Source organism: Lycorma delicatula, chromosome 11, assembly GCF_047948215.1.
Source record: "Lycorma delicatula isolate Av1 chromosome 11, ASM4794821v1, whole genome shotgun sequence".
Taxonomy (NCBI): domain Eukaryota; kingdom Metazoa; phylum Arthropoda; class Insecta; order Hemiptera; family Fulgoridae; genus Lycorma; species Lycorma delicatula.
Genome location: NC_134465.1, coordinates 63,909,460 through 63,929,492, shown reverse-complemented (window position 1 = coordinate 63,929,492; position 20,033 = coordinate 63,909,460). Strand labels below are relative to the sequence as shown.

Here is a 20,033-nt window from a genome sequence, read left to right as displayed (position 1 = left end):
TCTAACATTAATTAATGATGAACAAAAACATTATTCCACATGTTCTCTTTTGGTGGCCAACTTGAGATGTCATGGGGAGTTCAGCATGACAACTATTTACTTTACTTTTACTAATGTTCCTAATTTCACCATACAATTACAGACTTTTATTCATTTATCTAAACAACACAAAATATTAATATGTAATTCTCCATATAAATTATAACAATTATTACTGAATACTGACAAAAAGATGGTTTACATATAATGTAAACTAGCAGACAGCCTGCACACACTGAATATAAAAATTTATACATACCATTTTACAATTTTTGTTAAGATAGGCATTAAAGTATAAATTAATTTAAAATAATGAAACTTTATCATAATGCACATGTTTTGGCATGTGCCAAATTGATTGATTTAAATTAAAATATCAAATTAAAGAACATAAAAAATCAAAGAGGCAGAAAATAAGTTATCAACTAAATATGTATTCATTTTACTCACACATACATACATAATCTCAAAATTAATATTGATAAAATTTAACATAATGAGGATAACAATTTAAATTAATTTTAACTCTTATACTTCAATTTTTTAAGCGGTAAATATTTCATTGTTAATGGTAATTTATCGAATAACTACCACAAAACAAATAACTTCATTTTCATTATTCGGCCAATATGTTGTGAAATAATTATGCTCACTATCAGTATATGTATATGGTTAAATAATGGATAAGGTATGTAGATGAAAGTGTCTAAAATTTAACTAAAAAACAATGCAATAAGGTATCATTAACCGCTAAGCTTTCTTTGACCTATGTCCTTTTTTAACTTTTTCCAAGAAAAGTAAATTGCATAATCTCAAACAAAACCATATTATAAAATCTTTATCTTAATTATATCATAATTAAGTATTTAATCTGATCAGTGCATAATATAATGCAGACATAACATCTATATAGTATATAATATATACAGACCATGATAGGAATGGCTGGGTTTGTTGTTTCAAGTACTAAAAAGTAAAATACTACAATTACTAAAAAGGAAAGTAGTAAAATGGGTATCTTTCAGAATTTTCCTTTCCAAAGGTTTTCTATTTTTTTTAACTATACATGACAAATTGTACATAGATCAAAATAACCTAATCAAATGTAACCTATGCTCAGTTCACTTGCTAACCTTATCCAATTAACGTTAAACATACAAATTATACACAACAAATGCAACCTTTAATGATGGCTAATAGTTTGTTGGATTCTTATTTATGTGAATTTCTATGGTGTCACCACCATAAGGATGAAGAAGATTTGTTCAATTTGATAATTCAATATATTAATGAGTTTCATACTGTAGTATCATTATTGTTTAGTAAACTATGTATTGTATTGTGCTTATAAAAGTAATTGTAATTATGATTTATAATAAATTATATATTTAAAAATATATTATATGAATTTTTAGTTACACTCGGATTTCTACAAAATAATTTTCACATCATTAAAATACATTAATTTTTAATGAATTATGATATTGCTCAGTATTACAATTCATATCGTTAAAAAAAAGAAGAAAAGCAATAGAAAACTTTTTTCTATTCTTTCTAAGCGCACCCTAAAATGTGCCATCATTACTTTCAATGAATCAAGTTAAATTGTGATAAAACTTTGACGAGAAACAGTCACAACTAATTATAAAGTAAAAAATACAAGTATTTATAGTCCATATTAATACTTTAAAATAATACATGAAACATAGTGAAGTATTACAATGTAATGTTAAGTTTTAATATTGTATGATTAAATATCCGTTATTATACACCTGTCAAAACAAAATTTTATTTCAGTATTACGCCCTCAGAAATCTAAATATACACATTTTTAACACTGTACCTGATTTTAACTGTACAAACTGTTGTATTTCTTAAAACCCAACCTCACTACTCATGTATAAAGTACACAAATGAAGATAAAAAATATGCTAATTTAGTGAAAAATCAATCAAAATAAATAACTGTCCAAGATAATTTGTTTTCAATTTTATAGGCCTCATGGTTTTAAGTTTGTAACAAAAGCAAACTTATTTGCAAAACTAAATAAATTTCCATTTTCAACAAATTTACTACAAGTATTTCTTTTACTTGCTGAGCAGATAGGATTTTATTTATCAACAACTTTGATGGCCAAGGATCCAAAAAAATTAGCCGTTTCGAAAATAAAAAGCTAAACTGCGACTATACAAGCAAAACAAATTGTCGTAACTCTTTCAAAAACATTAAAAATGATTAATGCTTCTTTAACGTAAAATATATATATATATATTTCGTTGCTAATGTACAATGTATTCTGTTATAGTAAATCTATTTTGAATACGAACAGACAAAATTAACCAAAACATTAATAAACATACTTGAATTGAAATGACTGTTATCCCAGATTTATTTCAAACCAAATAACTACAAATAAAATAGTTTTTGTACTTACATTTCTCTCAACTAGGGTTAGAACAACGAAAAAATTTCAGTTAACGTAACGAGATAATTGTGATGCCCACCATTACAAACGCTACTTCCCTTAATAACACAGTAAAGTAAATACAGTAAATCCGGTAAATACAGAACTAATTAATCAATAAACTACATTACGAACGTCTTAACACCTAACCGTACAAGTTTTAACAGGTAGAAACAATTTCAAATTAACAGTAGTTGGTTAAGCAACATAGAGTATAAAAATGTTCAAGGAGATCTACGTTGTTTGATTACAGTCCTATTTTCGAGAGAACTGCTTATATATTTATAATAATATTATACGTTTATAACATGCAGTTACTTGCAAAAAAACGATCTACAGTAGTTTCTTTTCAAATGAAAAATTCTTAACCATTACAATAAAGCATAACGTACTACGTTAAAAATAAATAAAACTCGAAAAGTAGACAGCAGTTTGATACTTTTTCAATTTTAAAAGTTGCATATGTGACAGCTACACTATACACGAATCTTCTAAATAAGTAATATGTTTGATACTATCAGTGCCTCTGTTGCTACCGAATAATGCTTTATTTGTACACAGTTTTGTGTTTATATCAATACTAGTACCCCTTTAATAAAAACTGAAGCAATTTCTTAAAGTTAATATTTGTTTCAACTAGATGTTATTTTCCCCCTCACTGATGGATGATTTAAAGTAAGAGAATCACAAATAGAATAATAGTATTTTGTTTTTTAATTTATTTTCTTTTATGATGACTTTATGTATGTGTAAAAATAAAATTAAACAAAAACTTAGGGAAAAAAGTATTCAAACATAGAATACAATATAAATTAGATATTATGAAAGTAACAACATTCAATTTATTCAATGAAATAATCAAAATAGAATCTTACAAAAGCTATAGAGTAAGTTAGTTCTCATGAAAACCTGATCCTGGATTAAAAATCTTTATTTCACAATCATATACATATGATTGTATTTATTAGGTTTTTTGAGTTTAATTGACACATTGGTCAGTATGTTGAATTACTTGAATTTTCAGAAAGTTATATAAATATATAGGATTATATGAAAAATAAACCACCAAAACACCGTATCTAGATAAGTTAAACTTACCACATTAATTTCCAATAACAAGCTTGCATGGTATCCTGAATCTTTTACATTAAAACATATTCTTTTGATTGTTTGTCATTTAATATAATAGATGTAGAATTTAATACCAAGTAAAGATGCAGTTTACAATGAAAATTAGATATTAAATTTGAACACAGTGGTCAATATGATAATGAATTATCAAAAAATTATATATAATACTAACAAATTTGTAAAAACACAATAATTGTTTATAATTTGTTTTTTACAGTTTTATAAATTTTCAAATTTATTATGGATAAGTATGCAAATTATTCTGTTCAATTTTATATATGTAATATATATATACATATATATATATATATATATATATAAATGAATGTTTGTTTTTTTGTCCCGTATGTGTTCCTATAACATTCATCCTGCAATGAAACTTCAGTAAGTAGTTGTGCGCACGTCCGCAAAGGTATCTGAATTAGTTTGGATCTGCTAGGTGGCACTGGGGTTGAGATATTTTGAAAAATTGTATTTATGGTGCAATTGGCTCATATTCAGATTGTATATTAGTTATGTGAAAAGAAAAATTTTTTACAAAAACTATACCTGTAAGGTGGTGTGTCGGTGTTGAGATATTTACGAAACAAATAAAGAAATATACAGACCTTCTTCTATATATATAAAAGGCAATGTTCATATGTGTGTTTGCTATAGACTAAAAAACTACTGGGCCAATTTTCAAGCAAAGTAAAAGGGGAAAAAGGAAAATAGGGATAAGGGAAAAGAGAAAAAGAGAAAAAGGGGAGAGGAAAAAAGAGATAAAGAGAAAGGTTAAATTTTGTGAAGTTCCATAACGTTCATTTGTTTTAATCAAACTTTCAATTTGCTCATTTAGTAAATTTTATTAACACAATGGTCAATATGTTATGATCAATTAGTATATAGAATAATTAATAATCTCATTTTTGATATTTTAATAGACAATATTTTATTAATTAATTAAATTTAAAATGTAGTTTTCAATAGAATATAATTCCTATAACACGGAGTACAATTATTATAATGCTTACAGAAACTTTGTACAGAAGGTCACTGCTTGCATATCCTCTCTTGCATAAGACCATGACCTTCATTGTTTATACTTCAAACGGAAGTATATGATTAGATGTTATTTTAAATAACTACCTTTAAATAAGAAATTTGAGACATTTGCATAATTTGCAAATATAACTACACAACATTTTATAAATTAATTTACTAGGTTTAGTAATACTTATTGTGTCTTTTCATATAATTTACTAACTTTCTTAAAATTTTATTATAATTGTAATATTGTGCATTAATTTTATAAAACAGTGTCAAGAAGGGTCAGTTATTTAATTTACTGTTATTATTTATTTGTTTAATGCTGCACTGTTTGTTCAATTTGAAGTCATTATTTTATTTTCACCGAGCTAATGTGATTTCACATTTGTTTTTTCTTATATTTTAGCCTAAAATTATATTAATAAATTATGGCAAGTAAAAGATACAAAGATAATAATAATAAGCGTGGTGAAGTAGCTTAAATTTTTATTCAATAACATATCTAATAAGATTCACTTTCTAAATATCTGAATATATACTTAAAGATTTCAAAAATCTATTAGGAAACAAGTTTAGTACAGACACATGTCAAATAAAATATCTGATCCGTGTTATTCATTCAGTATTAATTTTATATTGATTTACTAAAAAAAAAAAATAATTTTAAGTAATGATTCTTCAATATCATTTAGTGACTTATTGATAATTTATTGCTAAATATTTTTGAAGTAAACATTTTTTGTTAAAGGACATGAACTTTTAAAAATTGGCATGTTTTCCATTTTTGGAAAATAGCTTCCATTCAGTTAAAAATTATTTTACATGAAAATATATCAGTTTTGAAACTTACAGACTTTAGTAATTAAGTTACTAGCTTAATAGTAGGAGGAAGCTAGTTTCTTCCTCCTACTATTAAGCTGTATTAAGCTGAAGGAGGAAGACTGATTTCTACAAATGTGCAACTATTATGGAAGAAACCTATTCAAAGATTTTTCACTCCTTATGTTTATACTTGTATTAGTGTGCAATTTTTGCTTAAAACAATAATTTATTCTTAGAAAATAACAATATCTAGCTCCATTAAACCAGATAACAGAACTATTCTGTTTACCTATTTTTAATAAATTACTGACTCATTTAAAAGATCTTCCTACTAATTTATTTAAAATAAAATTAAAAGAATTTCTTTAAAAAAAACTCTGCAAGTTTTAAAATAATAATTTAAAAGATCAAAAGAAAACTTGCTTTATATTCCATTTTCTCTAAATAATTGGGGAAAAAATAGATGGTAGGGTCTTATTTTAAAACTATACCCAAATTTTTTTTAAATATTCAATTACAGGAAGAACCCCAAAAACTCCTTTATGAGGATGAGAACAACAGCATCTGAAGAAGCTGGACAAAACAGTACTATATTTTCAAGGGCTCATGCTTAGATTTGCAGACCCCAGATTTGTAGTTATTTTTATTTGTTTTATTATATTATTTAAACAGTGTAGTGTTCATGTTTATAGTACTAACTTGCAAGGATGAGTATATATTTAGGTGTACAAGTTTGATTTGATAATATAAAAGTGAAGTAAGCCTATTACACAGTTCTAAATACATTATACGGTCATAGGTTGTCTAATTACATAGTTCCGTATCTGTTTAATGCATTCCCCCCAAACTAGAGCAGATAGAGAATTTCAATAGCTTCAGTAAAGTTTTCTGATTAAATAAATAGAAATCCAAATTAAAGAAAATTTATTTATTCCAGAATTGTGAGGAAGACCATATATCATCATTATTGAGTGTATCTCAATACTATATTATATACTTGTTGACAGAGGTCCTGTACAGCTAATGAATTACCTTTCTAACTGACAATAGAAGTAGAACATTCAGTTTTGCCAATTTCAAACTGGAATTACCAAATAGAAAAAAAATCTCTCAGCTAATAGCTATTATATCAATATTAAAAAATGCAATTTTTGTTTTTGTTGAAAGCACTCTAGCATTGAAAATGTATAACTCTTTGGAACAAATGTGTTCTCCGATTGGCAAAACACATCAAGGTTTTTATCCCTGTATGAAAAGTCACCTCATATAATATATTTTCTGGCTAACCAAGAACTTTTTAAAAGATTGTGTTTAGGGAAAACCATTGATGTTGAAATTCAGTGTTAAGTATTTTTCATGGAAATTATGATTTAAGTAAATGGAAACAGCACAAGAGAAAAGGAAAAGGGGAGGTGTGCCATTGTGCTTGATGTATACTTTGTATCTCAGCACTAGAAGACATATTCAAGTAGCTGCGGCAATTCTTCTTGAGGAAAGTACAAGTAGACTTCAGTATTTAAGTGGCCAAGTAATATGATTGGTCCATATAGCTAACTGTGAAGAGGAGGCCATACCATACATTGACGCTAAATCAGTATTTTCATGAGGATTTACTTCTGCCCATTTATGCTCATTGTGTAAGTTTTTGATACCATCTCAAGTGAAATTTGTCCCATTGGTAAACCATACATACTTTTAAAGTTGATTTGTATTCCATCAGTTACAGAACTCTAAGCGAAGCTGACTGTCTCCTATGTGTAGATATTGAACTAGCTGCTTATGATAAGGATAACATTATGATAAGCTTAACATAAGGATGTTTTAAGTATCCTCTAAACCATAGAATGCATACTCTGATCTGCTTAGAACATCTGTACTAACGCCTGGACTGCTTTGATAACAATTTGATAGCAATAACAGCGTCGTGTTTGACAGATCAATTGTTGCTGATATGAATACTAGGTAGTGAACTTATTTCCTGAAGATTATAAAAAGTCGGGCTAATTGTTTTGGGATCTGGAATCCTCTGATTCGGGAAACGTATTTCATATTCTACTGCAGCACTAGAGAATTATCATTACACACACCCAAAATGAATACCATATCAGCATATTCCTCTCTTGTAAATGAATTTAGCATTACTTCAATGGCAAACCGCTAACATTCAAACTAAAATTCACAGAAAACCTCCACTAACAACTGCACAGTTCACAGAACACCATGTAATTAAACTTTAAAATAATAATTATTGTGTAATTTCCAGTTTTTTTTTTGTTTTTTCATGCAATTTTCAACAGTAAATTTTGTTTTTACAAATTTTTCACATTGTCAAAGAAGAATTTGCGTTTTGTTTACATTAAATACGTTTTTTTCTGACATATTTAGTAATGAACTGTTGTAAATAAAATTCGATTTTTTCTAACTTTTATTTGTTCAACTTAACTTACACCATTTTGTTCACGATTAAATTCTCTACAAGTTTTGTTGAAAACATTTAGGTGTTTATCAACAAATTTATTATACACGTCAAACATAAATAAAAAACAGGGTATTTTACTTCAATTTATTGGTTTTTACCCCAAATTTCTAAAAAAACTACTGCAGATATGGTTCCGGAATTTATTTTATTCGATTTTTCAGGTCAAAATCCAAAAGAAATCACTAAATTCTGTTCCTTAATTAACGTACTAAATATTTCAGTTCGACCTCATTTCCTAGGGTAGCTGAAATCTGAGCGAAATATTTTACTAGCTGTAACTTGTAAACGAAGCAGTTTAGGACATATGTTTACATGAACCTTTTCTGTTATTTTCAATTGTTGAATAGGTTATAAAAGTCCCGGGAGAACTTCGTGATACACTCTGTATATTATGTACGAGTAAGGATTTATTTATTTTACCTATCTTGCCTCAGTGATACAAAAAAATGTTGTGAAATCTTTATATAGCCATTAGTGGCAAAAAAAAAAAAAATTGGGAAAATTAATAGTTCCATTAACTATCAATGCTTTCATAGTTCGTAGTAATTAATTCTCTGCTAATTACTATCAACGATTTTCGTGTTTAAACTCAGCAAATTATTTACCGCTGCCGTTTACAACACCTTGTAATATGCATTGGATCTGTGATATATGTGGCGGTGATGCTTAAAATGGCGGATAAAGTGTGGGCGCTTGTATCAGTCATGACACTCTTGAGTGACATGTTCGATTAATAAACAAACATGAACTAAGCCGTAAGTTTGTAACTAAGTTATTAACCTCGTTTTTGTAGTTTTTTCAGACCTTGATTGATGTGCTGTTATTCTTACAGATATTGCGTTCAATTACGTATTGTTATTGTGTGAAATATTTGTACGAAAAATGCATTTCTACAGTGGTGTATATTTTAGAATGACATTAGTGATAGAGTCCTTGTACTGCAAAAGGGAATAAGAAAAAACAATGGAAGGAAATCCTTTCGTTTATCTTGATATAAATATTGAAGAAGAAAAAGGTTTGTACAGATTAGTTTTGTTTTACAGTTTGTCATTTATCATAACGTTTTTAAAATTAGCAGAAGTGTTATTTTTTACCGGGTGTTCGAAAATTTTAGATAGGTTATTGCAGTATTCCATACCTGATATGAAGTTTTAACATAACCTTGCTGTAAGGTTATTCTTTAACAGAAGTGCCAATATAAATTCAAAATATTTTAAAAATATCATTTAAGAAGTAAAATTCGCTCTTTTCAACCGTGACAATTCTATCATTAATATATGAACTGTGAACAGTTTTACTGCTGGAATTATTGTTTGCATGTTATAAAATATATTTTTTATAATTTCACAGTAGTTATTTCTGAGAGCAGAGGATTATTACTTGCTTTCTCATTGTGTAAATTTAACAGAGACCTCGCTAGACAGATTATGATTAAATGCTATCAGGTTCTTGATGTATCAGGACTGTGTTTTTGTTCTTGGTTTTTTGGATTCTACTAAGCAAATATTTACTTTATAAACCAGGTATGAAACAAGCTATAGTTACGGAGTGTGCACAGACTGGTAGTGTAGCTCAGCACTTGCTTTATTCAATAAAGTTACAGTAGTTATTCAGGAAAATCTTGGATATTAATGTAAAAATCAGTTGTAACAAATATATGAACATCATGAATGCAAGGCACTATGTCTATTTATTTTTTGCGAGAATTTTAATTTAAATGGGTCACTTCTGGGGTGTACTTCGTCTTATTTCTACACAGATAGGTTCTTTTTAACTGCACTAAATTTCTATTATTTTTTTGGTTCATTGAGAATCCCCTTTCTGGTTTACCCTGTTTGTTTTTGTTGCAGATTTTAATAGCTACTCTGATTTTCTAATTTGAATTTTAAAAATATTCAGAAAGTTGTCCATTTGGATTTTTATGTCAAGATGCAGTAATTATCCATGTCTGTCGGTTAAATATGTCAGCTTTTCTATTTTTAATTCTGGCCAACTGATTTTCATGAACTTAAAACCAAAGGATTGAATTTTATTTCTGAATAATACCAGCCTCTCCAAATTTATCTTGAGTTGTCAAGAAATATTAAAATTGTACCAAATTGCAATTTTACTTTGTACAAAAATACATTATATTAAGTACAGTTAAAAAAGTGTGTGTATATAGTTGAAAATGAGTGCCGAGGATGGGGGAAAAGTGTTCATTTTGTAAGCAATGCACTCACTAATTAAGCTTCAAATTTCATTATATGAATCATACATGCATCTTGATTTCAAGAATTCTTTCTAAGGATCTGAGGCAGTTCCTGTGCACCTTAATTTTATTGTAATATATTGGTGGGCACATCCTTTAAATGGTTCACTAATTTTTTATTACATTATAAAGCTGTTTCTTGTGTCTCATTCCTTTGTGCGGATTTAAATTATATCTTTGTGCGATACATTAATTTTACAGGTTATAGGTACTTGTCCCCTTCAAAGTAATCCCGTCCCGTATTCACACTTTTCCCAGCAGTGTTTTCACGTTGCAAAGCAGTTCTGATAGCTTCATTTGAAATGGCCTTTAATGTCCGTTGCGATTTTGCTTTAATGTCATCTATAGTCTTAAAATGTTGGTTGACCTTTCATCACTGATTTTAATTATGAAAATTAGAAAAAATTGCAAGGGTCAGGTCTGGCGAATAGGGAGGAGAGTCATCTGATTTTTGGTACAAAACTGACAAATTGACAAAGCTGAGTTTTTGGGTGCATTGTCATGGTGAAGGAACCATGACTTGTCTCACCACAATCCTCTAGTTTTTTTTTGCTGATTTTTTCATGTAACTTTTGTAAAACATCTTGATAGTATGCATGGTCACTGTTTCACTCTGAAGCAAGAATTCAAAATGTCCACTTTAATGGAAATTGAAAAAACAAAACAGAGCTTTTGCCTTAATGTTGTAGCCGTAAACTCAAATTTTGTCTGCTGTTATGATCCTTTGCATGAATGGTTCATCATCATTGGCTTGTTCAAGAATTTACCTACAAATGTCCACTGGATGTTGTTTCTGCTGTTGCAAACGAGGAACAAACTTTGTTGCAACTCAATGCATGTTCAGTTTTTCAGTCAATTGGTGATTTACATGCACCACATCGTTGGATTTTCTGAACACGAGTGTCATCAGTTGAAGTCGACGGCCTTCCTGGTCAAGGGTCATTTGCAGTTGACTGACAACCACTTTTAAATTGTGAAAACCATTTGTAACATTGGAAACAACCCAGAGCATCATCTCCGTAAGCTTGTTTTAAAAGTTGAAATATTTCTGTAAAAGTTTCCCCAGTTTTAGGGAAAATTTTACATTGTATCGTTGCTCCTGAAAGTCACACATTATAAAAATCGTTTCCAATACTTAACACATTGCACTCAAATAACAATAACACAAAACTAAATGAGATAAAAATCCAGGAACATGTGGTTACAGAGGAGGTTATGCGGAACATAATGCTGCTAATCGCACATCGCTAAATATCTCCATTTGGGTATAATTAAAAATGTTCAGTTATTTTCTGGACAGATCTTGTGTGTGTCTGCATGTCTGTGCGTGCGCATGTGTGTATGTATAAATATTTAATACATAATATAATATTATTTTAATGATTTTTTTTTTTTGTTTAGTTGGCAGGGTTGTCTTGGAGTTGTTTAAAGATGTAGTACCAAAAACAGTTGAAAATTTTCGAGCTTTATGTGTTGGTGATAGAGGTATTGGGAAATTTAGAAAACCTCTTCACTACAAAGGCACAATTTTTCATAGAGGTAATTTTTTTTAACCTGTTAAAATATTTTGAACGGATCTGAATAATTTATTTTCAGACTCTTGGAAATTTTCCGAATAGTCAGTCGTGGTTGTTTGATTAAATGCTTTACTTACTCTTTCGAAATTTTTTTGATATTAAAGGATGTCCTGATCTCTCCTTGTCTTGAAAAAATTTATAGCAGTTACAAAACCGCTCAAACCACTAGTAAACAATCTTAATGCGGCATCACCATAAACTAATTTTAAACATTTGTTTGACAGTTCAAAATAAAATTTCATGTTTATATGTTGCTTATGTAATTGATAACATGCTTTAAAGGACACCTTTTAACCATAGCTGAAGAGGGGGATTGATTCACTGAATGAACTGAAATCTGTAAAATCTTTACTAAATTTTAATGTAATACTTAAAATACTGAAGTTCTCTGTCATAAGTTGGGTGGCATTTGGCAGCAGCATTGATGTATTATTTTATCATGCCGTATATTTAGTTTTAATTTACTAGTATTAGTTTTGGTGGTGTGTATTTCAATTTCCCCCTTCTGTAATGAGAAATTTGATTTCTCATCAAAGAAATTTGATGAGATTTGATTTAAAAAAATTACATAAGACATATGTATATTCTTCAGAAGTTGTTTATAAAAATTAAATGAAATTGTTTAAAACGTCCTTCATTTTATAAAATACTCTCTATAATAATGTAATGACTGATTCACCATTACATGCACAGTCATTTCTTATCTTGGTTAATAATATCAAATGTATTTACATTCATATTTTAGTTCATCTGTTCTGGTAGTGGAAAAACGCCAAATTCTTAATATTCTTCTAAAAAAGTAAAAAACAATGTCTTAAATCATACAAGCAAGGAAACAGAGTGTTGTGAGGAAGGAAATGTGTGTGTATCCAATCTGTTTTTTCCTTTAAAAAATGTTGAATTTTTGTTGTAAAGTGAGCTATGGCTCCATCTTTTTGCCAGTTAGACAATTGAATTTCATGTTTTTTTAGTTCTTGAAGCAATTCTCTAAAATAACATAAGGTCCTATTAAATCGGTAATAAAAATTTTCTTTTTTTTCCAAAGATAAATTGAGCTTTGCCTGCATTATTTCATGAAGACACACAGCTGATCAGTCCACACAGTTATGATTGTGAACAAGTCCATTTAAATTTTAAAAAAAACACTATATTAGCCTATAAAATTGATAACCAGAAATTGTGATTTACTTCATTTTGATAAGTAATGTCATAAATTATAAATCCTTTAACATTTGTTAGATTCTTCTTCAGGATTTATTTAGTTCAAAGATTGCCTTCTATTTATAAGACATTTTTTAAAGTCCATGTAAACATTTGTATATTTTCTTCAGTAAAAGGCAATTGTGGTCATCCAAACTTTCTTAAATTTTTTTTATAGGATGTTAGTAGTTACAAGATCTCATAAATTTTTGTGGAGACTAAGCCGGAAAAGAACATTTCACTAGGTAAGAACTTTAATGAGGAGAATGCTGAAATGTTATCCATATCGTATTGCAGGTTTTCCATGAGCTAACTAATGCTGATTATGCTAAAAGGGTTTACTACTGTCAGTGGTTGAAGAACTTCATTAGAGGCAATACTGGCATTTTACATCAAATGTTTTTCACAGTTAAAGCACGGTTTCATCTTGGTGGGTATGTTAATAATCAGAACTTCTGGACCTGGGATACTGAAAACCCACACATTTTCTTTGAATTTCCCCTCCACTGACAAAAAATAGGTGTATTTGTGCGGTTTCAAGGCGACGAATAATAGAACTTTTTTTTTTGTTGTTGAAAAAACTGGTTGCTGTCTTGTACCAAGAACTTATCCAACAGTTGTAGCTTTACTGCAAGAGGATGAATATGACTGCTGGTTGCAAAGGAACAGCACCATTTGCCATACAGCTCTACTGTGGAGTTGAGAGCTGTAACTACACAATTTTTTCAGTGGAAGAATCATTTCTAAAGGATTGTAGCCTCCAAGATCTCTGATTAGGTCAGACTTTTTTCTGAGGAGCTGCTTAAAAAAAAATTGTTGATAGAGCAATCCATACACCCTGCCTCTTTTTAGTTGAACACCTGTATTTGTTTAATATATTATTATTTCACAATTCTTCATAAAGTCTTGGTGCAAAGCTATTTTATCATTCTATAAAAAATAAAATAAATACAACTGAAAAATGTTGAGAATCTACTTGTCATACTTGCAGTAATTATCTTATGATTTATAGCAGTTATTTATTTTCTATTGTGAATAAGGCAGCTCATTATGTATAAATGTACCTCCTACCTTGAGTATTAACATTTACGTCCCCCTCTGTACAGGATTGTGACAAAATCTAATTGCTTATAATAAATACAATTTTATACTGTAAATAATTTCTATTTTTAGTTATGTAATAGCATTTTTTTTTGTATTAAATCATTAAAAAAACTTGTTTATAAACTAGTACTCTGTGCATTGCATAAAGACAACTAACTATTTTGCTATTATAACTATTATAACACTGATTATTATAAATAATCAGTGTTGGTAATATAATTATTCTTAGAAAAGAGATTAACTTTAAAAAATATATGTTTAAAAATACTATAAATCATAACTGTTAAAAATGCAGCGCATTTAAAAAATCAAATATAAATTCATTAGTGATGTAGAGTGTGGCTAGAGGCTAAAAAAGTCTGTTTGTCAGTTGGATATGGCTAATCTTTTACTTCTTGGTTTTACATCGACGTGTGTTGAATTCCTTTTTTCGATTAATTACTGTTGATTTCTGTTTTTATTTTTGGTTTCTTTTAATTTGCTTGGAATCATGACCGATCCAGAAAGGTCAGAGGGTGCGATTCGATCCGATGAGGAGGGATTTTCTTTGGTAGTGGGACGACGGTCCCCCAGGAGGGGAGCTTCTCGTATCCAGGTGCAGGAAGTTCTCTCCAATAGTAGTGGCTGTGAAAGCATAGCGGAGATTGTAATAGAAGAGATTCAATGTGCAGATTGGCTGGCAACCAGACAAAAAGAGAAGAAGAGGGGAGAAGCGTTGGCTCAGCGACTCCAGAGGGCTGTCGACTCATTGGTTCTGGCCCTCTGTGGATGCCTTGGGTAGTAGGGCTCTTGAGAGAGATCCGTCCTACCAATGAAGTTGGGTGATGATGTTGAGGACGATGAACTGAGACCTTCAAGGGGACGGTGGGGACCACCGTTCCCTGGTGGACCACCATCCAATAGTGGAGAAGAAAAAATCCAAGGCTGGCAGTAGGAGTTCCCTGTCCTCCTGGGAGGACACCTCTGATCTCGATTGTGGTTCTGGCCTCACGCATTGAAGAGCGGGAAGGGGAAGCCAGAGGGTGGTGCAAGTGTGGACCTTCGGAAACGGAAGAAGAAATGTTTGGCATTAACACTGGAGTTTTACTCTGGTATGTCAAAGAACTAAGCTTACTTGTCTGCCAAAATGCGATCACTAAGCTGGAAATAAAGGAGTGCTTCCGCAATATGAAAGGTATTGTCCGTATGGTGGAAATGTTTAAAGACATACTTGATGATACACCTGTGGGGCCTCAGCCAAGGCGGTTTGCACAACTGGACATGTATGAGGCCACACAGACTTCATCATCACGGATGTGGCTTCACAGACACCGGATGGGGGCCTGTGGCAGGACATGGCTTGGAAGAATGAGGATCTAAGGTGGGTGATTGATGATGAGTCCACCGATCAGACCTCAAATGGATAATTTTGAGAGGCTGGCTTCAATGTCTTCCAATCTTCAGCTCTGATAGCAGGTGCTACAGAATTGGAAGAAGGCATTGGGTCAGTTTGGAGTATTGATATGGCAGTTGGGGTCGACAACCCTCAAACCGCTATGATGGTACACTGAGGGTGGGTCAGGTTCTTGTTGAGCGATCGACTACTCGCAATCTATCTAGCGGAGATGTGTTTAATTTAGATCTTGGAAGGATGGATTACGTTTTAGTAATAGATTTGGTGGTTGGGGATAGTGGGATGGCCTCTGTCATTTGCAGATCAGTACCTCAAGTGCTGAATGATGAACAGAGTCGACCGATCTGTTTCTACGGGCTACCTGGGTGGATCAGACAGGTTTTAAGGCACACTGTTGAGTATACATGTAGGTGGGTAGGGAAGCGGCATTTTGTTCATTTGTTGCATCCATCTTCAATTTTGATGCCGCAAAGCAAGAAGCGACCAGCAGGGCCACCAACCACCACAGTGGTGGTCAAGGCGAAGGGGAGGGTTCTACGCTGATCTCCATTCTGTGAAGGGTGCAGTGTAGCCGGGTGAAACTGTGGTCCTCTCTGTATGGAAGGGCCAGGGGGGAGGATCTTCATCTCTGGGAGTGAGGTGATGATGGTGTGGCTGAACAGGTGAAGCAAATGCACCACCTGCATATGCAGGTGTATGACGTGATTGCTGCTTGACTGTGTGGCACATTCTTGCTGATTACATATGTTATGCGGCCTTATGTCACAAATTTCCTAGGCAGTGATAAAAATGTATTAGACCAGGTGTTTTTATTTCTGTCGCATATCAGTATACTACATAGAAGCTAATATTGTTTTGCTATGTGAAACAAACATTTTTATTCTATTTTTGTTTATTTGTGTGTATATTTAGTAATTGAAAATTTTTTAGGGTAGTTGATTTCTTATAATTGTTGTGGTCTTAATGTTAGTTCTTTAATTTTTTTGTTATCTGAGAAGGAGCCTACAGTCCTCTTGAACTTAATTAAATTTTATTTATGCTAAATTTTATATTCTTTATGTTTGCATTTTTAAATAAACCTATCTTATTTTTGTGTCTGTTTACTTAAACTAAAATTAACTTAAACTAATAAGTAAATTTTTTGTGATAGTTTAGCTGTGTTATTAGTTATAAGTTTTTGTTTAATTTTTTAGTTTTTAGTTTAGTTTTAATTGTTTTTTTTTTGTTATATATTTATTTCGGGCAGTGATAATGCGAAAGTGTTTTTTGCTCCCTGTAAAAAAAAAAATATATATATATAATGCAGTTTTAAAATAATTATTACTAAAGTACATTACTATTATAAAGGTTATTTTTTTTTTTTTCAGTATTACCAGAATTTATGATTCAGGGTGGTGATGTAACGCATTTTGATGGAAGTGGTGGGGAAAGCATTTATGGATCAACTTTTGAGGATGAGAACTTTTTAATCAATGTAAGAAGTAGTTTATTTTAAATTGTACCAAAACATTATTACTTATTCAGCATGCATGTTATAGGGTGAGTACCACATTGTAATATAGTAATAATAATAATAATAAAGTGTTTTTATTAAAAAAAAGTATACAGAAACAGCATGAAACCTAAATCACATGATACATACAAAAAATATAAAAATAAAAATTACCGACTAACCTCCTGGTCTTCTTATGGTTAGTTTAAGGATTTGACAATTTAATAATAATTATAAAAAGAAAATAAAAAATTGGAAAAACATGCAAAGTATAATAATCCCTGCCTACTACTGACAACCTCTTTTTTTCATTTTTAATAATTGAATTTTTTTATTAAGTTGTACTTAATTTCCAGCACTTTTACATATTGACAGAAACTACCTAGCTGATTTAAAGCTCCTTTCTTAAAAAAATAGAACCTGTAGTTGACTAGAGCAGGGCAAAATGATATAAAATTGTAAATGTCCTCATAAGACAACTTATAAAGACAAGAGTACTGTTCCAAAGCTGTAAATGAACATTTATTTAAATAAATTTACTCAGTTCTTGCTTTGTTTAGGCAGTTAATAAATTAAGACTTATTACCATGTTCAAGGATCAGTCAAATGTAAACCAGAATTTATTGTAACGGCTAATCAAGCACGAATGGATTGTAATGGAGGTAATTGATGGTGGTGGTGGTTTGGAAAGAGGATAGCCTCAGCCATCTTGGAATTTACATCTTTCTGGTCAGTAGTGTCATGTCAGAGCAAGAGAATCCATTGTTGGTTGCAGAATTTATTGTGAAGTTTCTCATGAATGAGCATCTAGCTTCCAGAATTTTGACTAAACTGTGTAATGCAGTTTGAGGCTATGACATTGTCGTGTCATTTTCTGGCTTGTTCAGAAAATTTAAAGGAGAGCGTGAAGCTGTAAAAAATTTTGCAATAGGTAGAAGTGATGGAAGTCAATATCTGATCAATCTGTGATCTCATTGAAGGCAATTGGCACCTTATGGTTGATGAAATTGGATGTCAGTCATGGAAGTGCCCATTCCATTTTCATAAAGCATGCTGGGTTATTTTCACAACCCACTGTTAGGTTTAATTAATGAAATATCACCAGTTTGCAATAGAGATATTGTTTTCAAAGAGAATTTCTTACTTTTTAAAAGTTTGTACACATTTCCAAAACTCTAAAATTTTAACTTTTGTAATTGTATCTATGCCATTTCTTCAGTATTTTCTTTTCCTTTGTTTGTAATTTGTACAATTGTTTGTAATTTTTTTCCACATATTGCTTTTTAATAGTTTTCAGATTTTTTTCATATATGACAACAGTTCAAAAACTTGCTTTTGCATAAATCAGTCTAAACCGAACTAGTTGTGCTTATCTTGAACATTTGTAAATAACATTCATTAACAATCTTGTATCCATTTCAAGTTGTAATGTTAAGTCTTTTTGTCTTAACCAGATTCTTCTGTACTTTTGTTGGTGTACTTTAAAACTTGGAAGCTGCATGAGCTTTGATAGAAATGGTAACAGACTACCATTGTTTACCTCAAATAAACTGTATTTTTTTTTTATTACTTTTAAGACCATAATGGATCACTTTAGTTCATTTTCTTTTTTTTGACAAGTTCTTTCTTTTCTTGCTGATTTGTTATTTTTCAGCTTTTCTTTTTTGCCAGTAATTTCTAAGGGTTTCAGATCTTCTTGCCCTTTCTTGTTCAGAGTACACCCGGCTTACTTCTTTCTTGGGTTTTGATAGGAATCTTGTTTCTTTATTTTTTAATTTCTCATAGTTTCCGGTTTTTGTTTTTAGATTTTTACGGGTTATGTCTAATTCCTCCATGACTTTTGGTACTTCGTATAACCAGTTCGGTCTGCTTTTCTTGTTCCAGAAAAGTTTGATTATCCGTCTGATAAGTCTGGTCTCTTCGATTCTGAAAATATGTCCTAGAAAGGAAATTCTCTTCTTTCTAAATTTATTAGTTATCGGGATGATAGTTTTGTTGTAAATCTCTTCGTTTGGAATTATCCAAATCCCGTCTTTTTTAATGTTTTTCCCGATGCATCGTCGTAGAATCTGCCTTTCAATCTTTTCCAGTTTGTCGGTAAACTTTGTCTGGTACGGTCCAAATATGGTTTCGCATCTGTAAAGTATTTCTGGTCGGATAACTGAGTTATAATGTCTTATTTTTGTGTTTATGGACATGCATTTTTTGTTATAGATGTTTTGTGTTTTTATTGTGGCTTTGATGAGTTTATTTCTTCTTTCATTCCAGTTTGGATTTTCTTGGAGGTTGTGCGTGATGTTTTCCCCCAAATATTTAAAGTTTTCTATTAGTGCTATGTCATTATTGTTTATTTTTACTTTGCTTATGCATAGTGGGTCTCTCACCATAATTTTGGTTTTTTCGTACGTTCGTAAGTTTTAGACCGATTTTTCCTGCAATCTCTTCCCGTGTTGACAGTTGGTATCTGGCCTCTGGCCAGATTGGAAATCTTTTTCCAAATTGGAAAAGATACCTTTTCCAATTTTAACATTGTCTTTATTTAATTTTTTCCAATCCCGTATTATAAATTCAAGGGCACAGTTTAATAAAAGCGGTGACAGTCCATCTCCTTGTCTCAGTCCTGTTTTGATGTCGAATGGATCAGATATTTCTCCCCTGAATTTAACCTTGGATTTGGTATCCGTTAGTGTTAGTCAGATGATTTTGACTAGTTTTGGGTGAAGCCCTAAATTTCTCAGGATTTTTAGCAGGGATTCTCGATGTACACAATCATATGCTTTCTTGAAATCAATAAAAGTCACTACCAGTTGTTTATTCCTAAGTTTATGATACCCTATAATTAATTTTAAATTTAGAATTTTTTCTGGGCAGCCTCGCCATGGACTAAATCCCCCTTGGTATTCCCCTAGTTCTTGTTCCACTTGGTCTTTGATTCTGTTGTAAATTATTCTTGATAGAATTTTGTAAGTGCAATCTAGTAAGGAAATTTCCCTATAGTTGTCAGGGTTGGTTTTACCACCTTTTTTATGTAAAGGGTGGATTATTGCAGTTT

At 30.7% G+C, this 20,033-nt stretch overlaps 2 protein-coding genes across 5 annotated transcripts in view; one reads left to right on the top strand and one right to left on the bottom strand.

The window, feature by feature from the left end:
* The window catches only part of LOC142332354 (uncharacterized), a 195,975-nt gene extending 193,257 nt beyond the window's left edge, over positions 1-2,718 (bottom strand). For both annotated transcript variants that reach the window (XM_075378758.1, XM_075378759.1), the window contains exon 1: positions 2,474-2,718. The gene's annotated coding sequence lies outside the window, so the exon portion shown is untranslated. The remainder of the gene's footprint in view (positions 1-2,473) is intronic.
* A 2,138-nt stretch (positions 2,719-4,856) lies between these two features.
* LOC142332258 (peptidyl-prolyl cis-trans isomerase D-like) overlaps positions 4,857-20,033 on the top strand; it is a 35,826-nt gene continuing 20,649 nt past the window's right edge. The window contains exons 1-4 of one of the 3 annotated variants that reach the window (XM_075378577.1): positions 4,857-4,944; positions 8,797-8,979; positions 11,617-11,754; positions 16,857-16,963. In XM_075378577.1, coding sequence (XP_075234692.1) covers positions 8,928-8,979; positions 11,617-11,754; positions 16,857-16,963 — 297 coding nt within the window. In that variant the 5' untranslated portion in view covers positions 4,857-4,944; positions 8,797-8,927. Of the gene's footprint in view, positions 4,945-8,590; positions 8,980-11,616; positions 11,755-16,856; positions 16,964-20,033 lie in introns of those variants that run through there. The other 2 variants (XM_075378578.1, XM_075378576.1) reach the window with 2 other exon arrangements.